The sequence below is a fragment of the Orbicella faveolata genome, unplaced genomic scaffold (assembly GCF_042242905.1).
Source record: "Orbicella faveolata isolate gen_17 unplaced genomic scaffold, um_ofav_v1 contig_15, whole genome shotgun sequence".
Classification (NCBI taxonomy): Eukaryota; Metazoa; Cnidaria; class Anthozoa; order Scleractinia; family Merulinidae; genus Orbicella; species Orbicella faveolata.
In genome coordinates this window covers 6,278,339-6,299,880 of record NW_028301542.1, presented here as the reverse complement: position 1 = coordinate 6,299,880, position 21,542 = coordinate 6,278,339, and the positions used below count along the sequence as shown (strand labels likewise).

General features: G+C 38.4%; 2 protein-coding genes and 1 long non-coding RNA gene across 4 annotated transcripts in view; 2 read left to right on the top strand and 1 right to left on the bottom strand.

Annotated features, from left to right (window-relative positions):
• LOC149113262 (uncharacterized) overlaps positions 1-21,542 on the bottom strand; it is a 216,184-nt gene that overhangs the window by 3,334 nt on the left and 191,308 nt on the right. The window lies entirely within an intron of this gene.
• LOC149113265 (uncharacterized) lies at positions 903-10,056 on the top strand. The gene is made up of 5 exons (XM_089288457.1): positions 903-1,047; positions 1,445-1,585; positions 7,314-7,669; positions 8,218-8,418; positions 9,580-10,056. The coding sequence occupies exons 1-5, from the start codon at positions 903-905 to the stop codon at positions 9,907-9,909; spliced, it is 1,173 nt and encodes a 390-aa protein (XP_089144583.1). The 3' UTR covers positions 9,910-10,056.
• On the top strand, positions 11,761-18,899 carry LOC110055526 (uncharacterized). Of its 2 annotated transcripts, XM_020761915.2 has the most exons (7): positions 11,761-11,891; positions 12,303-12,375; positions 15,815-16,041; positions 16,478-16,570; positions 17,212-17,567; positions 17,833-18,033; positions 18,501-18,899. In XM_020761915.2, exons 3-7 carry the CDS (start codon positions 15,897-15,899, stop codon positions 18,828-18,830), a joined length of 1,125 nt encoding a protein of 374 aa, XP_020617574.1. In that variant the 5' UTR covers positions 11,761-11,891; positions 12,303-12,375; positions 15,815-15,896; the 3' UTR covers positions 18,831-18,899. The 2 variants fall into 2 exon arrangements, with proteins under 2 accessions (XP_020617574.1, XP_020617576.1); XM_020761917.2 differs by lacking the exon at positions 16,478-16,570 and having other exon boundaries at positions 11,766-11,891.

Here is a 21,542-nt window from a genome sequence, read left to right as displayed (position 1 = left end):
CGCCATGGCTCAAAGTTCAGAAATAGGACAAACAAAGTAACCTGGTAACCGGGGGCTGAATAAGTGCTGAATTTATTGTTACTTTAGTCTCGGAAGAGTCGGAACCAAGTTGCAACTTCCACATTCAGTTAGCTTCCAACGTGAATAGTTACTCGTCGTCACGCAACGCTTCTCTCGAGAGGTGTTGCGTGACAATTAAAGTTACGGAGGCGAAGGAGACCACCATGAAAAATATCTCACACAAACTGAACACCAGACTCTCTCGCTCCTATTTACGATCATGGGCGTGTCTCTTGCATCGGGTGTTGACTGTATTCAAACCTTAACATATTAAATTACAACTATTTAAAGTAATGCTTTGCCTGTGAAGCAGGTGTAGAACTTGGAAGACGGGGAGGGAGAGCAAGGAAGGAAGGAGGGGACCTGATAACGAACTTTCTTCACCTTCTTCCTTTCGTTTTTTCCTCTTCTTCACCTTTTTCCGTTTACGCCTGTGTTACAGACTAAAACAGTCAGAACATCCTTGTCTGTTTTTGCAGCCAGCACTCGAACGACTTGAAGTTTTTAAACTAATCAAATCTGCTACGTATCGTGTACCATCAGGGAGTTGAAAAAAAGGTGTGACAGATAAAATACCAACGTGAGATAACTAGGCATTTAAAAAAAGTAATTGTTTTTCTCCCTCACAAATTCCTTCGATTTAAGTTATCTGAGGTATCCTAATTATGTAAACTCTCCTTTCTAAATGTTCTACAATCCTTTAATATAGGCTGGTGGCAACTTGGAATAAATCTCATCTCAGAACCTAAAGCTCAGCTGAAAAAAAAAAGTTTGGCTCTTGGAACAATTAGAGCAAGATTGCCTTAGAAACGTCTTCATTAATCTACACAGAAGCAGTACTGATGTGTCTGAGATCACAAAGCAGAATTCAAATCCGTGCAGCTCTCTTGGGCGTGCTTATTGGCCTGGGGGTGGCGGGTTTTTTGGTCATGTGGATGAACGAAGGTGTTTACATGAAACAAAAGTCTGTGATGAGATATAAAGCTGGTGAGAGAATGTTTTTCACTTTAGTAATGGCGCTTACCTGGATATTGCCGAGAATTAGTTTGCTAAAGCGCGGGCAGATGGTTAGTTTAGAGTGTTGATAACTTCAAGTCCAAGCTAAAGGTCGAAATCTTGAGGCACTCCGAGCCAAATTGACGGCGTTGTTCGCGAGACAGAGTAAAAATTGTTGAAATCTGCTATTGAAAAGTCTAGGTGTTTAGTAATTCAAGCTAGTCGCACTTGTGCTAAATGGCGCGCTTAGCTCAGATTACCAAAATAGCAGCCGTGATGCAACTTGCCATAACATAACAGCTAAATCTTCAGATTAAAACTAACGTTTAAAACTAGAACTAGGATCTCTCTTTTATTAAGTGGCTTACATCTTTCTTATTTCTCGCAGCAGACCATTTCCACGACCACACCGCCTTTTTGACTGAGACAGCTGGAAAACAAATGAACGAAGATAAACCTGGCACACAAGAGCATGAACAACGCGCTTTTAAAGATAAAATCGCGCTTAATGATGGAACCATTCCTTCAGGTAATTCAATGTTAAGTTCATGTTTAAGTTCAACTAACCCCCCAAATTTTTTTTTCGCTTATTTAAATCTCCATATTTTTCTGATCACCACTGTGAAAAATTTATCGTTGTGGCTATTTTAGTTAATTTCCTATGAAGTTTTTGAAGTCCGTAAAATTAGCCCATTCCGTGGCCATAACCGAGCAATAGCGAAGAATGGGGCGAGTTGGCCTGTAACGTCATCGAAGGACCAACAATGTTTTGCTTCTAAGAAGAATGTATGCGAACATGTACTAGTGTGATTCAAAATCGTTGCAGAATACAGGATAGATGTGTTTTTGGAGGGATTCGCAGTACAGCATGCTTATAAGAAAGACAATCCTCGTCATTCAATACCTACAATTGTATATCGCAATGACACTCGTCCAGAAGCGAGAAAAACCCGAAACCAGTGTGCAGGCTTGTGCGAAGTCGGACATCGAGCAGTTCTTCGATCTCAGGTTCGCCGCTTCTGTAAAAACCTAGGATTTTCATGGCCTGTACATTCTTCCCTGGCTTCTAGTGCGAAGCTCGATATTGTCAAGGTAGATAAGACACGAATCGTTGAAATAAGCTGGGGGTCATCTGGCTATTCAATTCAAACAAGCCCCAGATGTCCCAGACCAAAATAATGAAAACTACTGTAGGTGAGATAATTATACGGCAAATTATACGCATCGAGTTTTCTTCGTCCTCGAAATAGAGAGCTTTCTAAACGAATAATCAACCTCGCCCAAGTCCTACAGCGCAGCGATTGAGACAAGTGAGGCTTCGAACAGCAGAACTAGCTATATATTTGTGGATTTCATATACAACCACACTCACGAGGGCCGACAATCGGCGCTTGAGTTCGTCTGCATACACAATTGTTTTGTTCTTTGAGCAACAAAATGTATCTCAGTTACAACTTAAAACGAATCAAGCATTGATAAGTATATGAGGAAAGTAAAACAAACTATTTAGATTCGACTTTACCGACAAAGATTGAAGCGCTGAAAGGAAGCTAAAGGAGACCCGGGAGGAGAAGGTTTTGGACGGAATAGCAACACTGAGGTTATTAGCGTACGTAAAAAAGACTTTTAAAACAAAAGAAAAGTGAAGGAGAAATGTATTCATTTAACTGATACCATACTGAACCTTTTTTCAAGATCTTGTCGAAGGATTTTTACTAGTACGAAAAGTGCAAATTTGTGAAACTCGCAATCAATCTTTATGTTCGTACATACTGATTGACTTTGTATACATACGGTCGGTCGGCAATAACAAAGCGAAAAGACGAATTTTTCCGCGTTTTTGAATAATTAGTGGCAAAATATGCTCTCTTCGTTATAAACTATCAAGGGTTCGGTAAGAGTACTTAAAGAAGTGTTGTATGTAGATTAGTAGATTAGCCAAATGGGCCGGCAAATTGTCGATCGTGACTTGCAGTGTGGCGGGCTCGACTGGCGACCCGCACTTCGAAATAGAAAAAATATATCTACATCGTAGCCGTGCTAATCGTAGCTAGACTCCGAATTGTATTGCTAGATGGTACAGTTCTTTCACTTAACAGTCTTGCCCATTTTTGATGAAATATGAAGCACAAATACCCCAAATATGTTTTCAGAGCGCTTGAAACCCAGTCAAACGTCTCTTGAGTGTTTTGAGCAATGTCCTTCGATGACGTCACAAGAACCCCGACCCAGATCCCGCTATGCTCGGTCGTGGGGCAAAAAATTACAACTTTAAACGCCTGTAGAATCGCGGATAATTTTTTTGCTGAAGTAATAGGGCAAACTAGTAGATTTCATTAAAGGAAAAAAAATTGGGGGTTAGTTGCATTTTAAGTTCATTTTAAGTTCCGATCTATTAAAGCACAAAAAAGGTTGTTAAAACTATTTATTTTATTTTATTTTATTTTATTTTATTCGCTTTGCTTTGCTTTGCTTTGCTTTGATTTGATTTGATTTGATTCGATTCGATTCGATTTGATTTGATTTGATTTGATTTGATTTTACTTTACTTTCTTTATTTTACTTTACTTTACTTCGGCTTTACTTCGGCTTTACTTTACTTCACTTCACTTCACTTCACTTCACTTTACTTTACTTTACTTTACTTTACTTTACTTTACTTTACTTTACTATACTTTACTTTGTTTTGTTCTGTTTTGTTTTGTTTTACTTTATTTTATTTTACCAGCTATTTTAGGGTGTTCGATGCATCAGCCATCAATTATTTGTCTTTTGATCATATTCTAGATATAATATTGTCATAAAATTGTTGCCGTTTCAGTGCGCGTTCTGCAAACTTGGTGATACCATGATCAAGACGCTATCTGTATTGTGTATTCGGTTATGGAGTGTTACAATAGATTGCGAATCAACTGCTACATTAGAACTGAACTAAACTAATCTATGTACCATGATGAAATGTTGTAATCACGTGACTGCAGTTTAGGGTGTGTTAATCAATAATTACAGATTTTCTAACAGCTAAGCTATTCATAAAAGAGAAGCAAACGCTCCTATTGTTACAGCCAGGCGGCCATCACTAGGAGCGTGCAACTCCCATGCTAAGCCTGTGTCACGGCATTTTAACAGACCAGTCTATTTTTAGGCTTCTTTTTGTGTCAAATAGGTCAGTTCCGGTCTACATGAGCGTGTATCGATAAGGAAAACTAAGCTTTTTTTCTTTTTAATCTCCCAGTGAAATGTTGACGTCAGTTAAAAAGAATTCCGTGCTTGTAATTGGTCATTAAGGTTATTGCGGGGGTTTGAATTCGCGTTAAATTCAAACTAACATTAAAATAGGTCTGTGGAAATGCCGTGACAGGAATATGGGGTAGTTTTACGCTCCTAGTGATAGGCTCCTGCTAAAGTGAAACCTCTATTAAGTGGAACTGCGATAAAGGGGACACTCTATTAAGTGGACACTAAGTCTGGTCCCAAAATTTGCGTCTAATGTTTACCATTTTCACGAACCCCTATTAAGCGGACATCTCTAGGAAGCAACGCGGACAGTAAATTGAATTTTAGAATAAAAAGAAAACAAACAGCGGTTACAGACATTACAAATATATATATATATATATATATATATATATATATATATATATATATATATATATATAAAATAAAAAGTTAAGATGCTTCGAGCCAACAGGGATGCCACGCGCCAGAAGGATCCAAAAGGATTCGTAGTCCAAACCTCGAGTAATGAAATTTGTAGGCAATTGTGGAAAACGAGGACGGACAACTTCGAGCGAAAAAAATATATATATACAGTAAAAAATCTAAGAAATCTAAAAAAAAGTTTAAAAATTTAATAAAAATAAACGTTTCGGTCAAAGACCTTCATCAGTTGCAGTGCCTGGCACTGCAACTGGCACTGCAACTGATGAAGGTCTTTGACCAAAACGTTTATTTTTATTAAATTTTTAAACTTTTTTTTAGATTTCTTAGATTTTTTACTGTATATATATATTTTTTTCGCTCGAAGTTGTCCGTCCTCGTTTTCCACAATTGCCTATATATATATATATATATATATATATATATATATATAACAGTAAAAACTCAAGAGCTAGGTTATATGGTCATTTAATCGCTACTCCGAGTTTCATGCCTCATGCGAGGCAATCATCAGGCGACTGATGATTGCCTCGCATGAGGCATGAAACTCGGAGTAGCGATTAAGGTCATTCCTCACATTTGCATTGCGCATCCTTACTGCGCATAATTTATGGCGTCATTAGCGCGCGCTCGTGCACGCGCATATTGAAAACATGACGGATTTCCCTTGATATTGAACTCTGTCAGTTGAAAAATGGCTCTAGCTCACAAACGAGCACGGGCACCCCAATTTTTTTTCCAGTCATTGTAATCAACTAATCATAAGCTTTGCGTGAGAAAAGACTGATCTAATTTCTATTGGTGAAAATTGAATAAATAAGAAAAATAGCAGACACACTGTGGTCTTTTCTATTTTGCAGTCGGTAACCACGTCAAGAAATTTGGTTCAAATTTTTAATCAAGGATTTAGCTTTCTGCCTGAATCAAACTTAAAATGTTTATTTGTGTTCGACACAATGCATTGACTGTAGTTTAATGCGTATTCTTTTGAGTCTGGGTTCACAAAGATTTTACAATTACTGGGAATGCGTTCTTATAATAAGCATCAAATAATGCCAAAATAGGGCATTTTCAATGCCTCACTACTCCTTAATAAGCATGGGCACCCCCCTTTTTTATTTCAAAATTGAAGTTACAATATGACAAATATTCAGTGGACAAAGTTTGAACAAAACTCTATTGTCACTTTTATTTCAGAGGAATTACCTTAAATGACCATATAACCTAGCTCTTGAGTTTTTACTGTTATTCCCGCTCTAGTTCAGCTATTGAGCACTTTGTAGTAGATGAGAATTTCAATCCATTTTTTGGTTATATATATATAGACAACGCATGGTCTAAAAATCCTAACTGTATTTACTTGACGTTTCATATGTTACAACATACATCATCAGAAGTGACGGTTATAACTATAACAAAAAGTTATAAATTTAAAAATAAAGCGAGGCACTGGTGACAAGCTAAAAATTAATAACAAAATGTTTGTAACCGCTGTTTGTTTCCTTTTCCTTCTGAAATCGAAATGGCCGAAGAACAAGAGTATTTAAAATGAATTTTGTTTTCACAGTTTTTATTGTTGATATTCTTTTTTCAGATTCCGACGGTATTTACTAGAGCACGTTTCAATTTACTTGATTATTTTCTCTTTCTTAAATCATTAATAATTCATCATGTTTAAACAAAAGAAATCATGACCGTGACAGTGTTTGGATATCTGATCTTAATATTAGCACAGATTTTTACGATTTCATTTCTCCGTTTTCTACTTAGTGATGGTTGCGATTGAGAAGATATATCAAACACTCACGGCAGTGTTTGACCACATTTCCAAACACGTCGAAGTTCGTCAAAAATACACCGCTGCGCGTCGTATTTTCAACTCTCCTCTCGGTGTCCGGAAATGTGGTCAAGCACGGTCTTTCGTATTTGATATATTACATCCAAGTATTCAGGAACCGGAAATTGCCCCGAATGATATAGCAATTTTATGACTAATTTTTCTACAAGTTTGGTACTTGGAAAGTTACTAATTAGAGACTTGTCACCATCTCTCAATGTCCATTCAGACTCGATCCAGGCAAAACTATTTGCGTGACATTGCTTGTAATTAATTATTTATTATGTTTATCTTCTTCTGACAGTTTATTTCCCACCTTTTGAGCTTGAATATGATATCATGGCGACTCCGAACGTGGTTCGTTCTTATCGCTAATATTTACTTACTTGTGGATTAAAAATTAACTTAACACGTAGAAGATTCTGGTTTTCTTTGTTTTTCTTTCTTTTTTTTATCAACTATTTTTTTGCTCCTTTTTTCTTTGAAAACTACCAGCGACACCATTTTGGCTAAAATTCTGATTCTTTCATGCGGTTTAAATGGTCATTTACAAATGCAACGAGTCATTATTAGAAGAGTAATTGTCAAGCTCCATAATGACATCCTGACACTTGAACTCTTCGCTTCACACAATTCTTGAAATTTGATTTTTTAAAAGATGTCAAAAAAAATTGTCAAATGTTGACCAAAAGTATTTTTAACAGGGTAAGTTATGGCGATGTTCGATTCAAGGTACGCACTAACAATTTTTCTATTACAGATAAAGGACACTCACAGTCCAGCCTGTACAAAGCTTATGGTCACGTGAAAACCATCTTGTTTTTCATTGGTTATTCGCGCAGCCGTCATACTCTCCTTGGATCTTTACTGGACGCTCATCCGCACATGGTTATAGCGGACGAAACTATGGCTTTTGCTAGGTGGAGCTCAAAACGAGACATATGGTTGAACAGTTCAATATACGCATATTATGACACGTTGTACAAGTCTTCACAGCATGTTTTCAATAAAGGTAGAAGGTCTCAAGTATTTGAAGGAAGTGTTGCAAACACAACTACTAGATTTCTCTATTATGTACCAAACCAATGGCAAGGAACCTTTGATCAGTACATTGAGGTGAGCCGAACGTGAGACATTTATTTAGCGCTGAATTCAAAGGACCCAATAGGCATTGCGTGCATTCGCGTCCTGTATATTGCCAAGCCATACGGACGGGCGACAAAACATGTTACAGTACTAATCCAAAGAATTACAATAATTTTTCTTATTTTATATTAGATTCTACTAAGTCATTGATAGCACTACAAACATTATAATGTGGTCCTAGTTCTAGTAAAGTTTTCCGTGTTTAACATTGATCGTATGCTCAACTGGTTCATTGAGTTATCTGCGATTATTTTTAAGCGTAGATAAACTTCAATTCAGTTTTACGCCCTGTAGTCATCACAAAACCTATCGCATCCCACTGGATTGCGAGGTATAAAATTTGTAGAGTCTACTCGAATTTACACTCCATTTGTTTTCTTGACGGCTGTCCATTGGTTTCGAACATGCAAGGGACCAAATATGCCGGTGGATCTTACGATTATTCTTCGAAAACGTTCAAATTATTAAGCAAATATAGCTTTGAACTTTTTGAAGTCATTAATATATTCTATCAATAGGTGATTGGAGACAAATCAGGCGCCTATACAGCGTTTGCGATGAAGAAAAGGAATGCGGTAGAAGCCGTTCACCTTTTAGAAGAAACTGCGGGCGCTAAGGTGAAGTTTGTTCATGTTGTGAGAAATCCATTTGACAACATTGCGACCATGGTCCTGCAGCACAGAAACGTCCAGGCACGGTATGGACAACACAAGGTAAAGGTATGATCAATAAACATTGTTTATGCAAAGAGCATGACTTTAGCCAATAGAGCATACTCCATGCGTTACAATATTTTAACCATTTAAAATAAACAAGCGCAGACCATTACACTGCTTAATTAAGGAGAATTTCATCCAAAAGGGTAGCTGCATTCCCAGTACCTTAAAAAGGATAAAGAAACAGTCACTCACTGATTAGATAACCATTCTACTTCGTTTTAAGAAAGCTTTGTTTCTCTCTGACAGCCAAATAGTGGTCGTTTTACGTTGTATAAAAGTTCCAATTTGGTATGCATCACGAGTCATCTCTCATTCTACGAATACTTGATTTAAACGACATGAAAATCATTTAGGGAACTACGATACGTATTAGACGAAATGTTTACAAAATAGGAATACTTGACGTTAAACATATTTTATATGACATGTAATCGAGCGATATTCTTACAGAGAGGTATAAGGTCATACAAAAGCAGCCAGCGAATCCAACCATTTTGAGGAGACCCCTTAAGCTGTCGCGAGACTTATTTCAGTTAACTGAGTACCCTCTTTGCTGCATTTTACTTCTGCTATGTTGAACCGTTTCTTTAAGAAGGGAGTACGGAAAAAGTTCGAGGATTCATCAAGAAGAACTTGGTGATCGAATGAGAAAGCAATTATTGAACTCGATTATCGTAAGATATCGTGATATATATGTCAGCGATTAAAATGTAAATCTTATTCATAGTGGTCATTCACTTAACTATACAAGCACTGTGCTTAGCTACTTTACAGGCATGCCACTGAAACAAAGGAAGCAAATATTTCAAGTAAACGTACATAGTTAAAAATCCCAACTCCCAGGAGGCAAACCAGTTGGCTATTTACTAACAAAGAGTGACTGAGGATTTGAATTTGGGACCTCTGGATTACAACACCAGCGCCCTAAACCACTCGGCCACGCTGCCTCCTAATTCGCTGCCTTGCAGATGAATTATTTGCCTCAGACTTCGACTTCGAGAAATAATTGATCTGCTAGCCACTCACAAATCGCGGTGTTTGTTAATTAGTGGACTGAAAGCGAAAAAACTGAAAACAAGGTAAAGTGTTAGTTAGCATCTTGATGTTAATTCGATCTTAAGACATTAAATAAGTACATTTGTAACTAATTTGCGTCCACAGGTAAACGCTCCTAAAGAACTCCAGATAAAAATAAACACTTACTTCAGTATGGCCGACGGATCTAACATGGCCAGGGAAGCTTTTCCAGGCAGCTTCCTTGATGTACCAAGCATGGAGATAGTCAAGAACCCTGTAGAAACCCTGAGAAGAATCTGTCAGTTCCTGGAAATCACGTGCACAGAGCAATATCTCCAGGACTGCGCAGCCACTGTGGACCCGGTCCCCTCCATAACACGTAATTTTATAGAATGGACCGCTGAACAAAAGAACACAGTGTACGAAAATATGAAAAAATTCTCCTTTTTCGAAGGGTATTCTTTTGATAAGTAACTGTGATTGTCACTTACAAGTCGTCATAAGAGATACGCAAAAACACGAATGCTGTGTAATGTTTGCTGTTGCTTTTAGAATTTGGGGAGAATAAAGTAAGCGAAAGTTTATTTTGCAGCTCCGGCTTGAATGTCGGCACAGTGCAAATGGTTGCTTTGAAGTTGTTAACTAGGAAACTATTTTTACACTACCTTTCTCGTTATCTTTTGCTGATTCTGTCGATACACAGGGAGTATTTTCCATTTTTTCAAACATTATAACTTTTGCACATGGCTTATTTTCAGAATTATGGGAACGTACAATTGCAGTCAGTTACCTCCAGAAAACCGTGTAAATGGAATAATGATAAAATGCCTTATCTGCTGCGAGATTCTTGCATTAGTTGATATGTGGATAGGATCAGTTGGCGACAGTAAGGGACAGCAAATTCAATTAACTGACAGCTTATCCATCCTTAATGTGTAAACGCAAAGGTTTGGTTTGAAATCTAAAAATTTCAGCTTTTTCTATAATAAAGTCAACTTAGCTCGACTCCTCGTGTATTTGCTAATGGTCTTTCCGCTTTCAGCTTGATCCGAAGCGATTCTTAAGAGTAGGAGAACACGAAGGAAGAAAACTCTCCACAATCACTTGTAAGTTTCGAGGTGGGCTGACTTTTAATTTTTAAGTTTAAAACTAAACCATTGTGTTTTCATACAAACCTTTACACATTAAATTCAAACCGTTTGGGTCACGTTTGTTTGTTCCCATACATTGAGCTTGGGCCGCCTGTGGTTTCCTCATGCCACCCTGGGGCCAATTTTCGTGCCATTGAGTAACAAATGTCAGCTATTACTTCCTCTGGCTGTGATGTCAGTCCGACGCCAGTTTATGTCCCAGCCTGAAAAAAGAAAACTTTCTCAGCTCTCGATCCCATTGACGGTTGAAGTAACAGGGTTTAAGGCCAACTGTGCTCAAGTTGTTTTTGAACCTCTGGCTGGTTGACTAACATCCCTATTCACTCTTTGTTTCCTATCCGCGAGATGATTTTCTTTTCAAATATTTTTTTCGAATTAAAAAATAGGAAGATCTTAACATACGTACTGTAAATTACAGAACGGGATCATTATTGGCAAATGGAAACTTTTCCCGCATACCCTGCAACATAATCATGTCAAGTTCGCGCGCTTTGTGTTGTTTGTCGTCAGTGAAGAAGCAAAAACATGACTTTCATTTTTTTTTCTTTCGTTCAATGGATAATAAAACAATTATTAGATTCGATATCCAGAATAATCAGGGTCTCGGTAAGGGTTATCAGTCTCGAAATGAATTGAAAGACGTGGGGATTTTGAAAGCCAATTGACAACCTTTGACGTTATTGGCATATGACAGACCGGCAGATCCCGCGTGTTGCGAAAACTATTTGAACGATAATAAACACAATTACCTCCGTTTGGCTTTTAATATATTTGATATTTGTCCTTCGACATTATCTATTCTACGAAGCTTACAGTTTTCCTCGAGCTTTGCTCTCGGTAAACTGTTCGCTCCTCGGAACAGATAATTTCCGAGCATATTTTCGTGCCAAATGGAGACTATTGTATATGTATATTTTAATGCAAATGAGAAGAAGCTGTTTTATATATATCTAAATTAGCCCATGGGCAATCATATTCAGGACACATTGCGCATGCCTGAACGATTTAACTTGAAGCAAAGACTAGAAATGAATATCATTAGATTTGAAGATACTTTTGGCTTAAATTCAGATGAAAGCACTAAGAACAATGTTTTCTGGCATAAAATGTTTGGAACGCCTCTTGTTCTAGCGAAAGATCCTTTAAAGCATCCAAAATTGTCTCACATAGGTTTTGTGAGAGCCAGTTTCCTTGGCAATTTCTTTCTTTTTTTGTGAATGACGCAAAATAAATTATGTAACGTTTCAACTGGCATGTGGGAGGCGCACATATGTATGGCACGAACGATCACTAATCTTCAACAAGGTGAGTAATATATTATCTGTACTGAAAAGATCCTGTCGCATTTATTTCTACTTAAATCAACATGAATCACAAGTTAGTGGTAAGTGGAAATTTACTTTTCTAAATAAGAGCACGAACGTGGTTAAGAATAAGCAAGGAGAAGTTAGATACGGTAATCTATCTATTCAGAGTCTTCTGTACTGCTCGAACCGTGAAATGTACTAGTTTTACTTTGTTTATGGCAACGGCTTTTGGCTCAACCACTCGCCGTAGTAGCAACAACCTTGAACCGTACGGCTCCATCGGTTTGATTCCTAGCGAGACCCACACCACTGTAACGGTTAACGGATAATTGTTTGCAAATATCTGTACTGAAAAGATCCTGTCGCTTTTCTTTTTGCTTAAATCAACATGAATCACACGTCAAATTAGTGGTAAGAGGAATCTGACATTTTTAAAGAAGAGCGCGCAGGTGGCTAACAGAACAAGAACAAGCAAAGAAAAGGTAGATACGGTAATTTATCTCTTCAACCCCGAGTAGTTTTTACTGCTCAAACCGCGAAATATACTAGATTTGCTTTGTTTGTCCCAATGTTTGTCGCATATTTTCGCTATGAATGGAGGCTATAGTGTTTATTGTCCTTCAATATTTTCCGCAACACGCGCGGTTTTGAAAATTGGGGAATAACACTCGGATATTCCCTAGTTTTAGCTGGGGAATATTCAGTTATGTGACGTGTTTAGACCAATCGCGCGCGAGCGAAAATATTTGATAGTCCATCGCCTAGTGAGAGAGTTTTAAGGACGACTGCTATCGCCATAGGACCAAAAATGTTTTCAAAAAAATAGTACGCAAGGCATCTAAGAGCCTTAAAAGTAACGGTTTCGTAAATCGCTAGCTATGATAAACTGGGTCAGATCGAGTGACTGACATTTTATTTTTTTAAGAATGGAGCTATTCATTTTTACACGATTAGCACAACAATGCATGAAGCTAACAACGATGAAACAAGAGAACCTATTGAGTTTAATTTATTTCTCGTATTTTTTCTTTTGTTCATTTTACTCCGGTTGCCTTCATATCCCAGATTGATAGGTAAATTGAATGACAATCGATGTGTATTTAAATACGGCTGCACACGTGGACATTTACATCGACTTTGTCTCGGTAAATATTCATCAATGTTGACTTCGCCTTCGGCAATTAATTATTGAATACTACTCCTGTCTTCATATCTCAGATCGATGTGTAAATTGAATGACAATCGATGTGTTATTAAAACTACGGCTGCACACGTGTAAGCAAACGAACAATCGCGGCTGTGTTTCCATGTTTACTCTTTTATTTTGTAGTTCTTGAACATTTGTGAACATTTACATCGACTTTGTCTCGTTAAATATTGACCAATGTTCACTTCGCCTTTAGTGATTCATTATTGAATATTACCAAAAATTGTCTGCATTACATGGGTATACATGTAGCTCAAACTAGATCACAACGTATAGTGCTCGAGAAAATCATTGCTTACAAATCGTCTGAAGAATGCCGAAATGTATAAAGAGTTTTCCATACAATTCCTTTTCTTCTTTGAGAATTTTCCTTAAGACTGGTCCTGGTTTTCATTTGATCAAAAACGTTTATCGTATTTTATTGCAATCGTGTAGAAACCACTCGCAAGGCATGGCGGATTAAACCAGATCAGGGGACTCGTTTCTCGAAAGCCCCGGAAACTTTTCGGGCCCGTAAAGCCATTTTAGTTCATCTGTATCTAAAAAACAGAGAGGTGTATACGCCTGAAACTTCTTGTATGAAGAGAACCTCTGTTCATATTTTGAATATGTGAATTAAACAACTCTGTAATCAAAAGGTTTGAGATTTTGCTACGGCTTTCCGGGTGCGAAAACTTTTCGGGACTTTCGAGAAACGGACTCTTGACTAGACTAGACTAGACTAGACTAGACAAGACCAGACCAGACCAGACCAGACCAGACTAGACCAGACCAGACCAATTCGTACCAGACCAAACCACATCCCACCAGACAAGACCAGATAAGACTAGAGCAGAACAGACCAGACCAGACCAGATTGAAGCATACCTAACCAGACCAACCCGGAAAGCCACAGCAAAATCTCGAAGCCTATGATTACAGAGCTGTTTTATTCACGTAGTTTTAATATGAACAGAAGTTCCTTTCATACAAGAAGTTTCAGTTCTATACTCTTCTCCGTTTTTAGATACAGATGAACTACAAAATGGCTTTACGGGCCAGAAAAGTTTCCGTGGCTTTCGAGAAACGGGCCCCACACCAAATCAGACAAGACAAGACAAGACAAGACAAGACAAGACAAGACAAGACAAGACAAGACAAGACAAGACAAGACAAGACAAGACAAGACAAGACAAGACAAGACAAGACAAGACAAGACAAGACAAGACAAGACAAGACAAGACAAGACAAGACAAGACAAGACAAGACAAGACAAGACAAGACAAGACAAGACAAGACAAGACAAGACAAGACAAGACAAGACAAGACAGCACAGCACAGCACAGGACAGGACAGCACAGCACAGCACAGCACAGGACAGGACAGGACAGGACAGGACAGGACAGGACAGGACAGGACAGGACAGGACAGGACAGGACAGGACAGGACAGGACAGGACAGGACAGGACAGGACAAGACAGGACAAGACAAGACAAGACAAGGCAGGACAGGACAGGAAAGGACGGGGCAGGACAGGACAAGGCATTAGAAAAGAGAAAATAAGAAAAGGCCAAGGCAAGGCAAGGCAAGACAAGAGATTGGCCTGACCTGTCATGCCTTTCCTTTCCTTGCTTTGCCTTACCCTACGTTACCTGCGCCAGTGTCTTTTTTTGTCTTGCCTTGCCTTGATACTGATTGCAACGACTACATCGATTTTAGCTATCTAATTGAAAGAGGAAACTTCTCTCTGTCCACCTTTCCACCGTCTTACTCCGTTACCTTTTAAGTTACTTTAAGAAAGATCCCAAGGCATGGCCCATTAGACTACAAGCAGCTTCCTTTTCTCTTTTACACCCAAAATATATCTCGTATCGTTTCAACAACTACACGAAATCTGGTACCAGTCTTTTGTAATCCTTAATTATAACAATACACCAGCAAAAGCTGACCATCGGCTTAAAGTAAACTTTTATAGTGTACATCCAATCAAATCAAGGGATTTGCAAAATACTAAAATACCAATGGTAGATGAATCTTCTAATCCATGACTGTTTAATAACTGCTGTTGGGTGCGTTTAGAGGCAAAAGTATTCGTAAATTGATCATAACTGATGAATCAATCAAAATGCGAGAATAATTTGACTCATTGTATGAAGATATATTTCAGAATCACCCGCCGTTTAATATCACGCTTTTTGAAATAACTGAGCTACTACGCGCGCGCTCATTGGTCGATAGTTATGTTTAGATGAAAGTAGGTAAACACGGTTTTGACGTTTTAGATTGCCGCGTATTTTTGAGAATTATTTTATAAAAGCAAAAGAACACTTTTTTCGTGATTACATAGCCTCATCTAAACACTCGGAAGGTTGGGAGAATTTTCGAAAGTTATGCAATCCCTCAAATACGTCTTGGGTTTACATAACTGTCTCGAATTCTCCCAACCCTCCTCGTGTTTGAATGAGGCTATGTAAACACGGAAAAATTGCTCTATTGCTTAAGGCGAATACAATCACCGTAGTCAAGGACGGACAATTTATGCACGTTTTACCACGCAGTGTCTTTTCTTCTCTGAACAATTGGCCTTATAAAATCCGTAAGGATGAAAAAAAATATTATTTCATTAGCAGTATATATGGGATCAGACAAATGCCGGCAGCTTAAGGAGCGAGCAATCCCTTAAATGCAGGCTGCACTGTCGTAACTTGGAATATTAAATCTCATCCCATAACCAGTTGGAAAAGATTTGGATCTTCGAAGAATTAGAGCGAGATTGCTTTTGGAAACGTCTTCACCATTCTAAAAGAGGTAGTACTGATGTGTCTGAGATCACAAGGCAGAATTCGAATCCGCGAGGTTCTCTTAGGCGTGCTTATTGGCTTGGGGGTAGCGGGTGTTTTGGTCATGTGGACGAACGAAAGTGTTTACATGAAGCACAAGCCTGTGATGAGATACAGCACTGGTAAGAGAAGTTTCTTAGTGACACTTTATTAGATATTGGCAGAAACTCTATGTTGTTTATGTAAATTAAATTTAATTTTTAACTGCTTCACGCGGCATCAAACTTTTTTACAGCTCATAAGCTGGGCGAGATTGAATTAATTTCGGTCAACTTCCACCCAAGTTGTTTTTTCCAGTCATTATATTTTCAATGCGTAACCCTTTCTTCAACGTCTGTTCTCTAGACGGGTTGAACTCTATCGCTGAAAGCCATTAATCAAACCACCTAACGCTGGCAGCGGTCTGTCGACATTTCCACTTAGTTACTGCAATGGCTTTTTGTTCATGTCAGTCAGAAGATATGAAGACATGGTTCTGTTATTATCCAAAGTTATACTTCTTTGTTTGCTGGTCAAACATTAATAAAAATTGACATACCTATATCTCTTTCCTTGGAGGAGACGATTTCCAAGAACATACTGCCGTTAACACTAGACCAGTTGGAAACCAAGTGAACGCAGATAAACCTGGCACACAAGAAAATAAACATGGTTCATTAAATGATAAAGCTATGTTTAACGATGGCGCCATTTCATCAAGCAATTCGATGTTTTGTTCATTTTAATCTTTTTCGTTTCACTAATAGTCGCCTTATCTTGTTTCTGGCTATCTCTTTCACCTAATTTAGGTAGCAGCTGAAGTAGGAAGCGACAGTTTTTTAAAACTATTTGTTTATTTTGCTTCACTTAAACCTCTATTAAGTGAAACTTTCGTTAAGCCCTTTATTAAGCGGACAGTTAGACAGTGTTCTCACTTGGTATCCGAGCCCTGGGGCCTGGGCACCTGCTCAAAATAGCGTTGCGTTCAGACGCTGGTTACTCGAAAGACCCGAGTCGGGCACGGGCACTGTGGCCCGAGAATCGTACTCTTGGACCGTGCATGACACCAAGTGTAAACATAGCCTTAGTCCTGTTTGTCCCAAAATTGGCGTCTTTTGTTTACCTATTCAGCAGACACCTCTATGAAGAAGACTCGGGCACTAAAATGAATTATGCTGTCAACAGTATTTTACATTGCGGAAAATTAACAAATAACATTTTTAAGACTGAGGCTACGATATGACGATTTTCGATTTTTAAATCGAAAATCCCTATACTGTAAAAAGTACTTATAAACAATTTTTCATTGGCAGATGACTTTAACACACAGATCAACCCTTACAAAGCTTATGGTCACGTCAAAATCATCTTGTTTTTCATTGGTTATCCACGCAGTCGTCACTCTCTCCTTGGTTCTTTACTGGATGCTCACCCGCACATGGTTATAGCAGACGAAACAAATGCCTTCGGCAAGTGGAGCTCAAATCCAAACAAATGGATGAACCATTCAGTATACGCATATTATGACACTATTTTTAATGCTTCACAGCGTGCAATCAAACGAGGAAGAAGGTCAGGAGTATTTAAAGAAAGCGTTGTGAATACAACCTCTAAGTATCGTTATTATGTACCAAACCAATGGCAAAGCACGTTTGATCAATACATTGAGGTAAGCCGAATGTGAGACATGCATTATGCACTGAAATCAAAGGATTCAATAGGTATCTCGTGCATTCGCGCAACATATATCCCGATGGCAAACGGATATGAAGAATTACAACTGAGCTTTTTGTTGTCGTGCGTAAGTGTTCTAATTAATTAACTAATTTTCTCCAAATATTTCGGTACATAGATCTTACGATCAGTATTCTTCGTAAACGTTTTACTTATTATAGGAAATGTAGCTTCGGATTTTTCCTTGATTCTATCAACAGATCATTGGAGACAAGGCAGGCGGGTATACAGCGTTTGCGATGAAGAGAACGAATGCGGTAGAAGCCGTTCACCTTTTAGAGAAAACTGCGGGCGCTAAGGTGAAGTTTGTTCACGTTGTGAGAAATCCATTTGACAACATTGCGACCATGGTCCTGCGGAAAAGAGACATAAAAGAACGGTATGGAGAACATAAACTAAAGGTAATTTACTTTTCTTCACCAACAAAATCAAACCAATAACAAATGCTTGCAACGCAAATTTCAATTCGATTAATTATTTTTTCCCCTTTATTGGCCGAGATCCGAACACGTGACCTCCAAATAACTGCCGATGTATAATGGTCCACTCATTCATGCGCGATATCGTTTAAATGTGCCTTGATGCAAATAGTATTCTGTTCATGCGTAATTGCACCCACGCTCTTGTGTGAAAAATGGCAGATCGATTCCCTGAGCTGCCAGAGAGTGATTTAAATATGAAAACAAACTTGGTGATCGAATGATAATACAATTATTGAACTCGATTATCGTAAAATATTGTTATTTGTCAGCGTCTTCCAGATCAATTATGAATTGCTCATCACTGACAAGTCACCATATTTGTTTATTATAGATGTTAATTCGGTCTCAAGACATTCAATAAGTGCACTCCTAATTTGCGTTCACAGGTTAACGCTCCTGAAGAACTCGATACAAAAATAAAGACTTACTTCAGTATGGCCGAGGGATGTAACTTGGCCAGGGAAACTTTTCCAGGCAGCGTCATTGATGTACCAAGCATAGAGATAGTCAAGAACCCGGTGGAAACCCTGAGAAGAATCTGTCAGTTCCTTGAAATCGCGTGCACAGAGCAATATCTTCTGGATTGTGCAGCCACTGTGGACCCGGTCCCCTCCATAACACGTGATTTCATAGAATGGACCGCTGAACAAAAACACAAGGTGTACGACATGATGGGAAAATACTCCTTTTTCGAAGGGTATTCTTTTGACAAATAAATAATTGCTATTGCCAGTTTTCATGTGACGTCATCATTTTCTTAAATAAAAATTACCAATCGTTCTGAAGTTTTAGTTTCATCAGATCTAAGAACTTGAATTTTTACAACGTTTAAGCTCGACAGGGTACTTCGTTTCGCAATAGAAAACGTTTGAATTTTGAAGTTAACGTGTTTGGTGACATCAAAATGGCGGCCCTAACCCGGCACTCTCATATGAAAAGATTGGGAATGCTCGTCGGAAAATTTGAATTAAACCCCTATAGGAGACCAATCTTAGCGTGTCTCGAGCTTTATTTGACCTCTAAAAGATATCACTTAAAACTCAATAAGTTCGGTTACCAAGCGCTGTTTAGGAAAAGAGCCCGCCCTAGAAGACCGGCGATAATGAAGCCTAAAATCGGAAATTAAGGGGGATTTTATTATTATTTCTTCGAGTGCACCCTAAAAGATACTTTGACAGCTAAAGATAGCCGTGTTTCGTCATGAACACCCTGTGAGGCCAAAATCCAAATCGAGACAACGAACATCCCCGACCTTTCATATGGGAGTTTCCTCTCTGCCTCATCGCAAACGCTACAGTTCCGCCTCTCTTGTCTCGAATCACCTATTGATGGAATTAATGAAAAGTTCCGAAGTTATAATATTTCTTGTACTGACTGTCGAACGTTGACGAATAATAATCGTAAGAGCAACCGAAATATTTGGTACCTTGTTCGAAACCACTGAACAGCGTTCATCACAAATCAAGTGTAATTTCAAATTTCAAATTTAGGTTTTATTTGCTTTTTCAGTTGTATTTTTTCTGTTTTTTTTAATGTCATTTTATTTTGTTTTTGTTTTTTTTTTAATCACAAAAATATTTTCATTTAAAATCAAAAGTAAATAAATCAAGAAATTAATTTAAATCAAAGAAAATGTCTCAAAAATTCTAAAAATGAAAGTAATTTCAAACGTAACCAAAATTTGCTGCGAAATAAATTTTTAAAAAAATTTAAAAAAAGTTTAAAAAATATAGTTTGAAAAAAAGGCATTTTAAACTAAATTAAGGACGGTGCCTACTAAATACAAAGGTTTATGCGCCAGCTTAGGACCATGTGGAAAAAGTAGATCTTTGCAAGGGCTATTGGAATCCACAAAGAAAAATGGGGATAGCCACGCATTTTTTTCGAGATAATTAGCATTGAATCGCAGCAAAATGCTGACATCAACATTTTCCTAAAAAAGAAGGAAAGGATATTTCTTCACAGATTTCCTTAGAATTGGCCTTTACATACAGAAAAGCAGACACATTTATAAAGATCTTAAAACTTCATGGTAAAAACTAATATAAAAACCTTCTTTGGTATGTTTTTAATAACAAAATCATTGCAACAGCGCTTTTGGAGTCTCTGACAGCCTTCCTCTGGTTCAGCTTAAATACAGTCTAAATACCTTTTGCTCACAACCAGAAACTAATCACGTGTTGAATAGGCTTGTCACTTCCATTTCATAACATAAAATGTAGGGGTAACCACGCGCTTTTTGAAGTTATTGATCTTTTTTGAAAAGTTTTACGGTGCTCGTTACATTTTTTCCTGTCACCTCCCCAGTGAGTGAAACATCGGCATATCTCGCACTTGTTTTGCGCGCGCACCACGCAATCTGCAGGTACATGTTTACAGTTGGATTTCAATAGAATTCTCGACAGTCAACAGCTAGTTTTTCAGCTGGAAGACGTTAACAGTTAGTGGTTAGCGATATGCTGCTATTCTAGTGCTCCTGGTTTAAGTAAAAGTTCATTAAATTTGATTTGTTCACAGTAGGAAAATTTTGCTTTCGTTTTTGTCGTGTACATGGTAGCGTAGTTGATTGCGTCAATGTCAATCCAGCGCGCGCATGGCGCTTCGCGCGCTTAAACCATGCCTTGCATGATGCGCAGAACGTGTGCGCACTAACAACAGTAGGCACCGTCCCTAAAAACAAAATTGTCTGTGGCCTATCGCTGCCATAGCGGAAAAAAACAAACAAACAAACAAACAAAAAAAAGCGTGGCCTATCGTTGCCAAATACCAGAATGCATTTCGGTGCATTTATCAAGGTCAACGGCAAACATGGCAGCCGGAGGTCTAAATTGGAACAAATTTAAAGATAAAATGAAAGAACTGTGCCAAGGGAGAAATGGGAAGAAGGATTCTGGCAAGTCAGCAAAAAACCTTGAAACCGTAGTTGTCCAGCGCCTTAGCGCAGAGGTTTCTGGCAAAGCTCAGAAGAACTCCCGAGTTGGACACGCGAGTTCGTGTCTTTCGAAAATTTCGACAAACTCTCCAGTGACAACAATGGGGGTGACAGGCCTACACAGATCTCATACCTACGTGCAATAGTCGCTTTTAAAGTTTGCTCGAACGAGTATATCTACGCCATTTACCCCCACCCAATTTTTCTGAGAGTACCCCCCGGGGGGGGGGGACAAGGGGGTTGCTTCATATCGTGATCGAAATTATAACATGTGAAATCGGCTGCGCTTTACACAAGTGTATGCGCGTACTGTATTTTTTGTATTAACAATTTCATCATGGTTTAAGGGGACGCTAAAGAGCCCACAGACTTATCGCAAAGGGTAGGGGGCAGAGTTCCCGGTGTTGTGGTCTGGCCTTGTCTCAAGGGTTGGTGTTTCGCATAGGGTTAACTTCATTGCGCCTGTCCCTCTCGGACAGAACTACCCAAGAAAAAT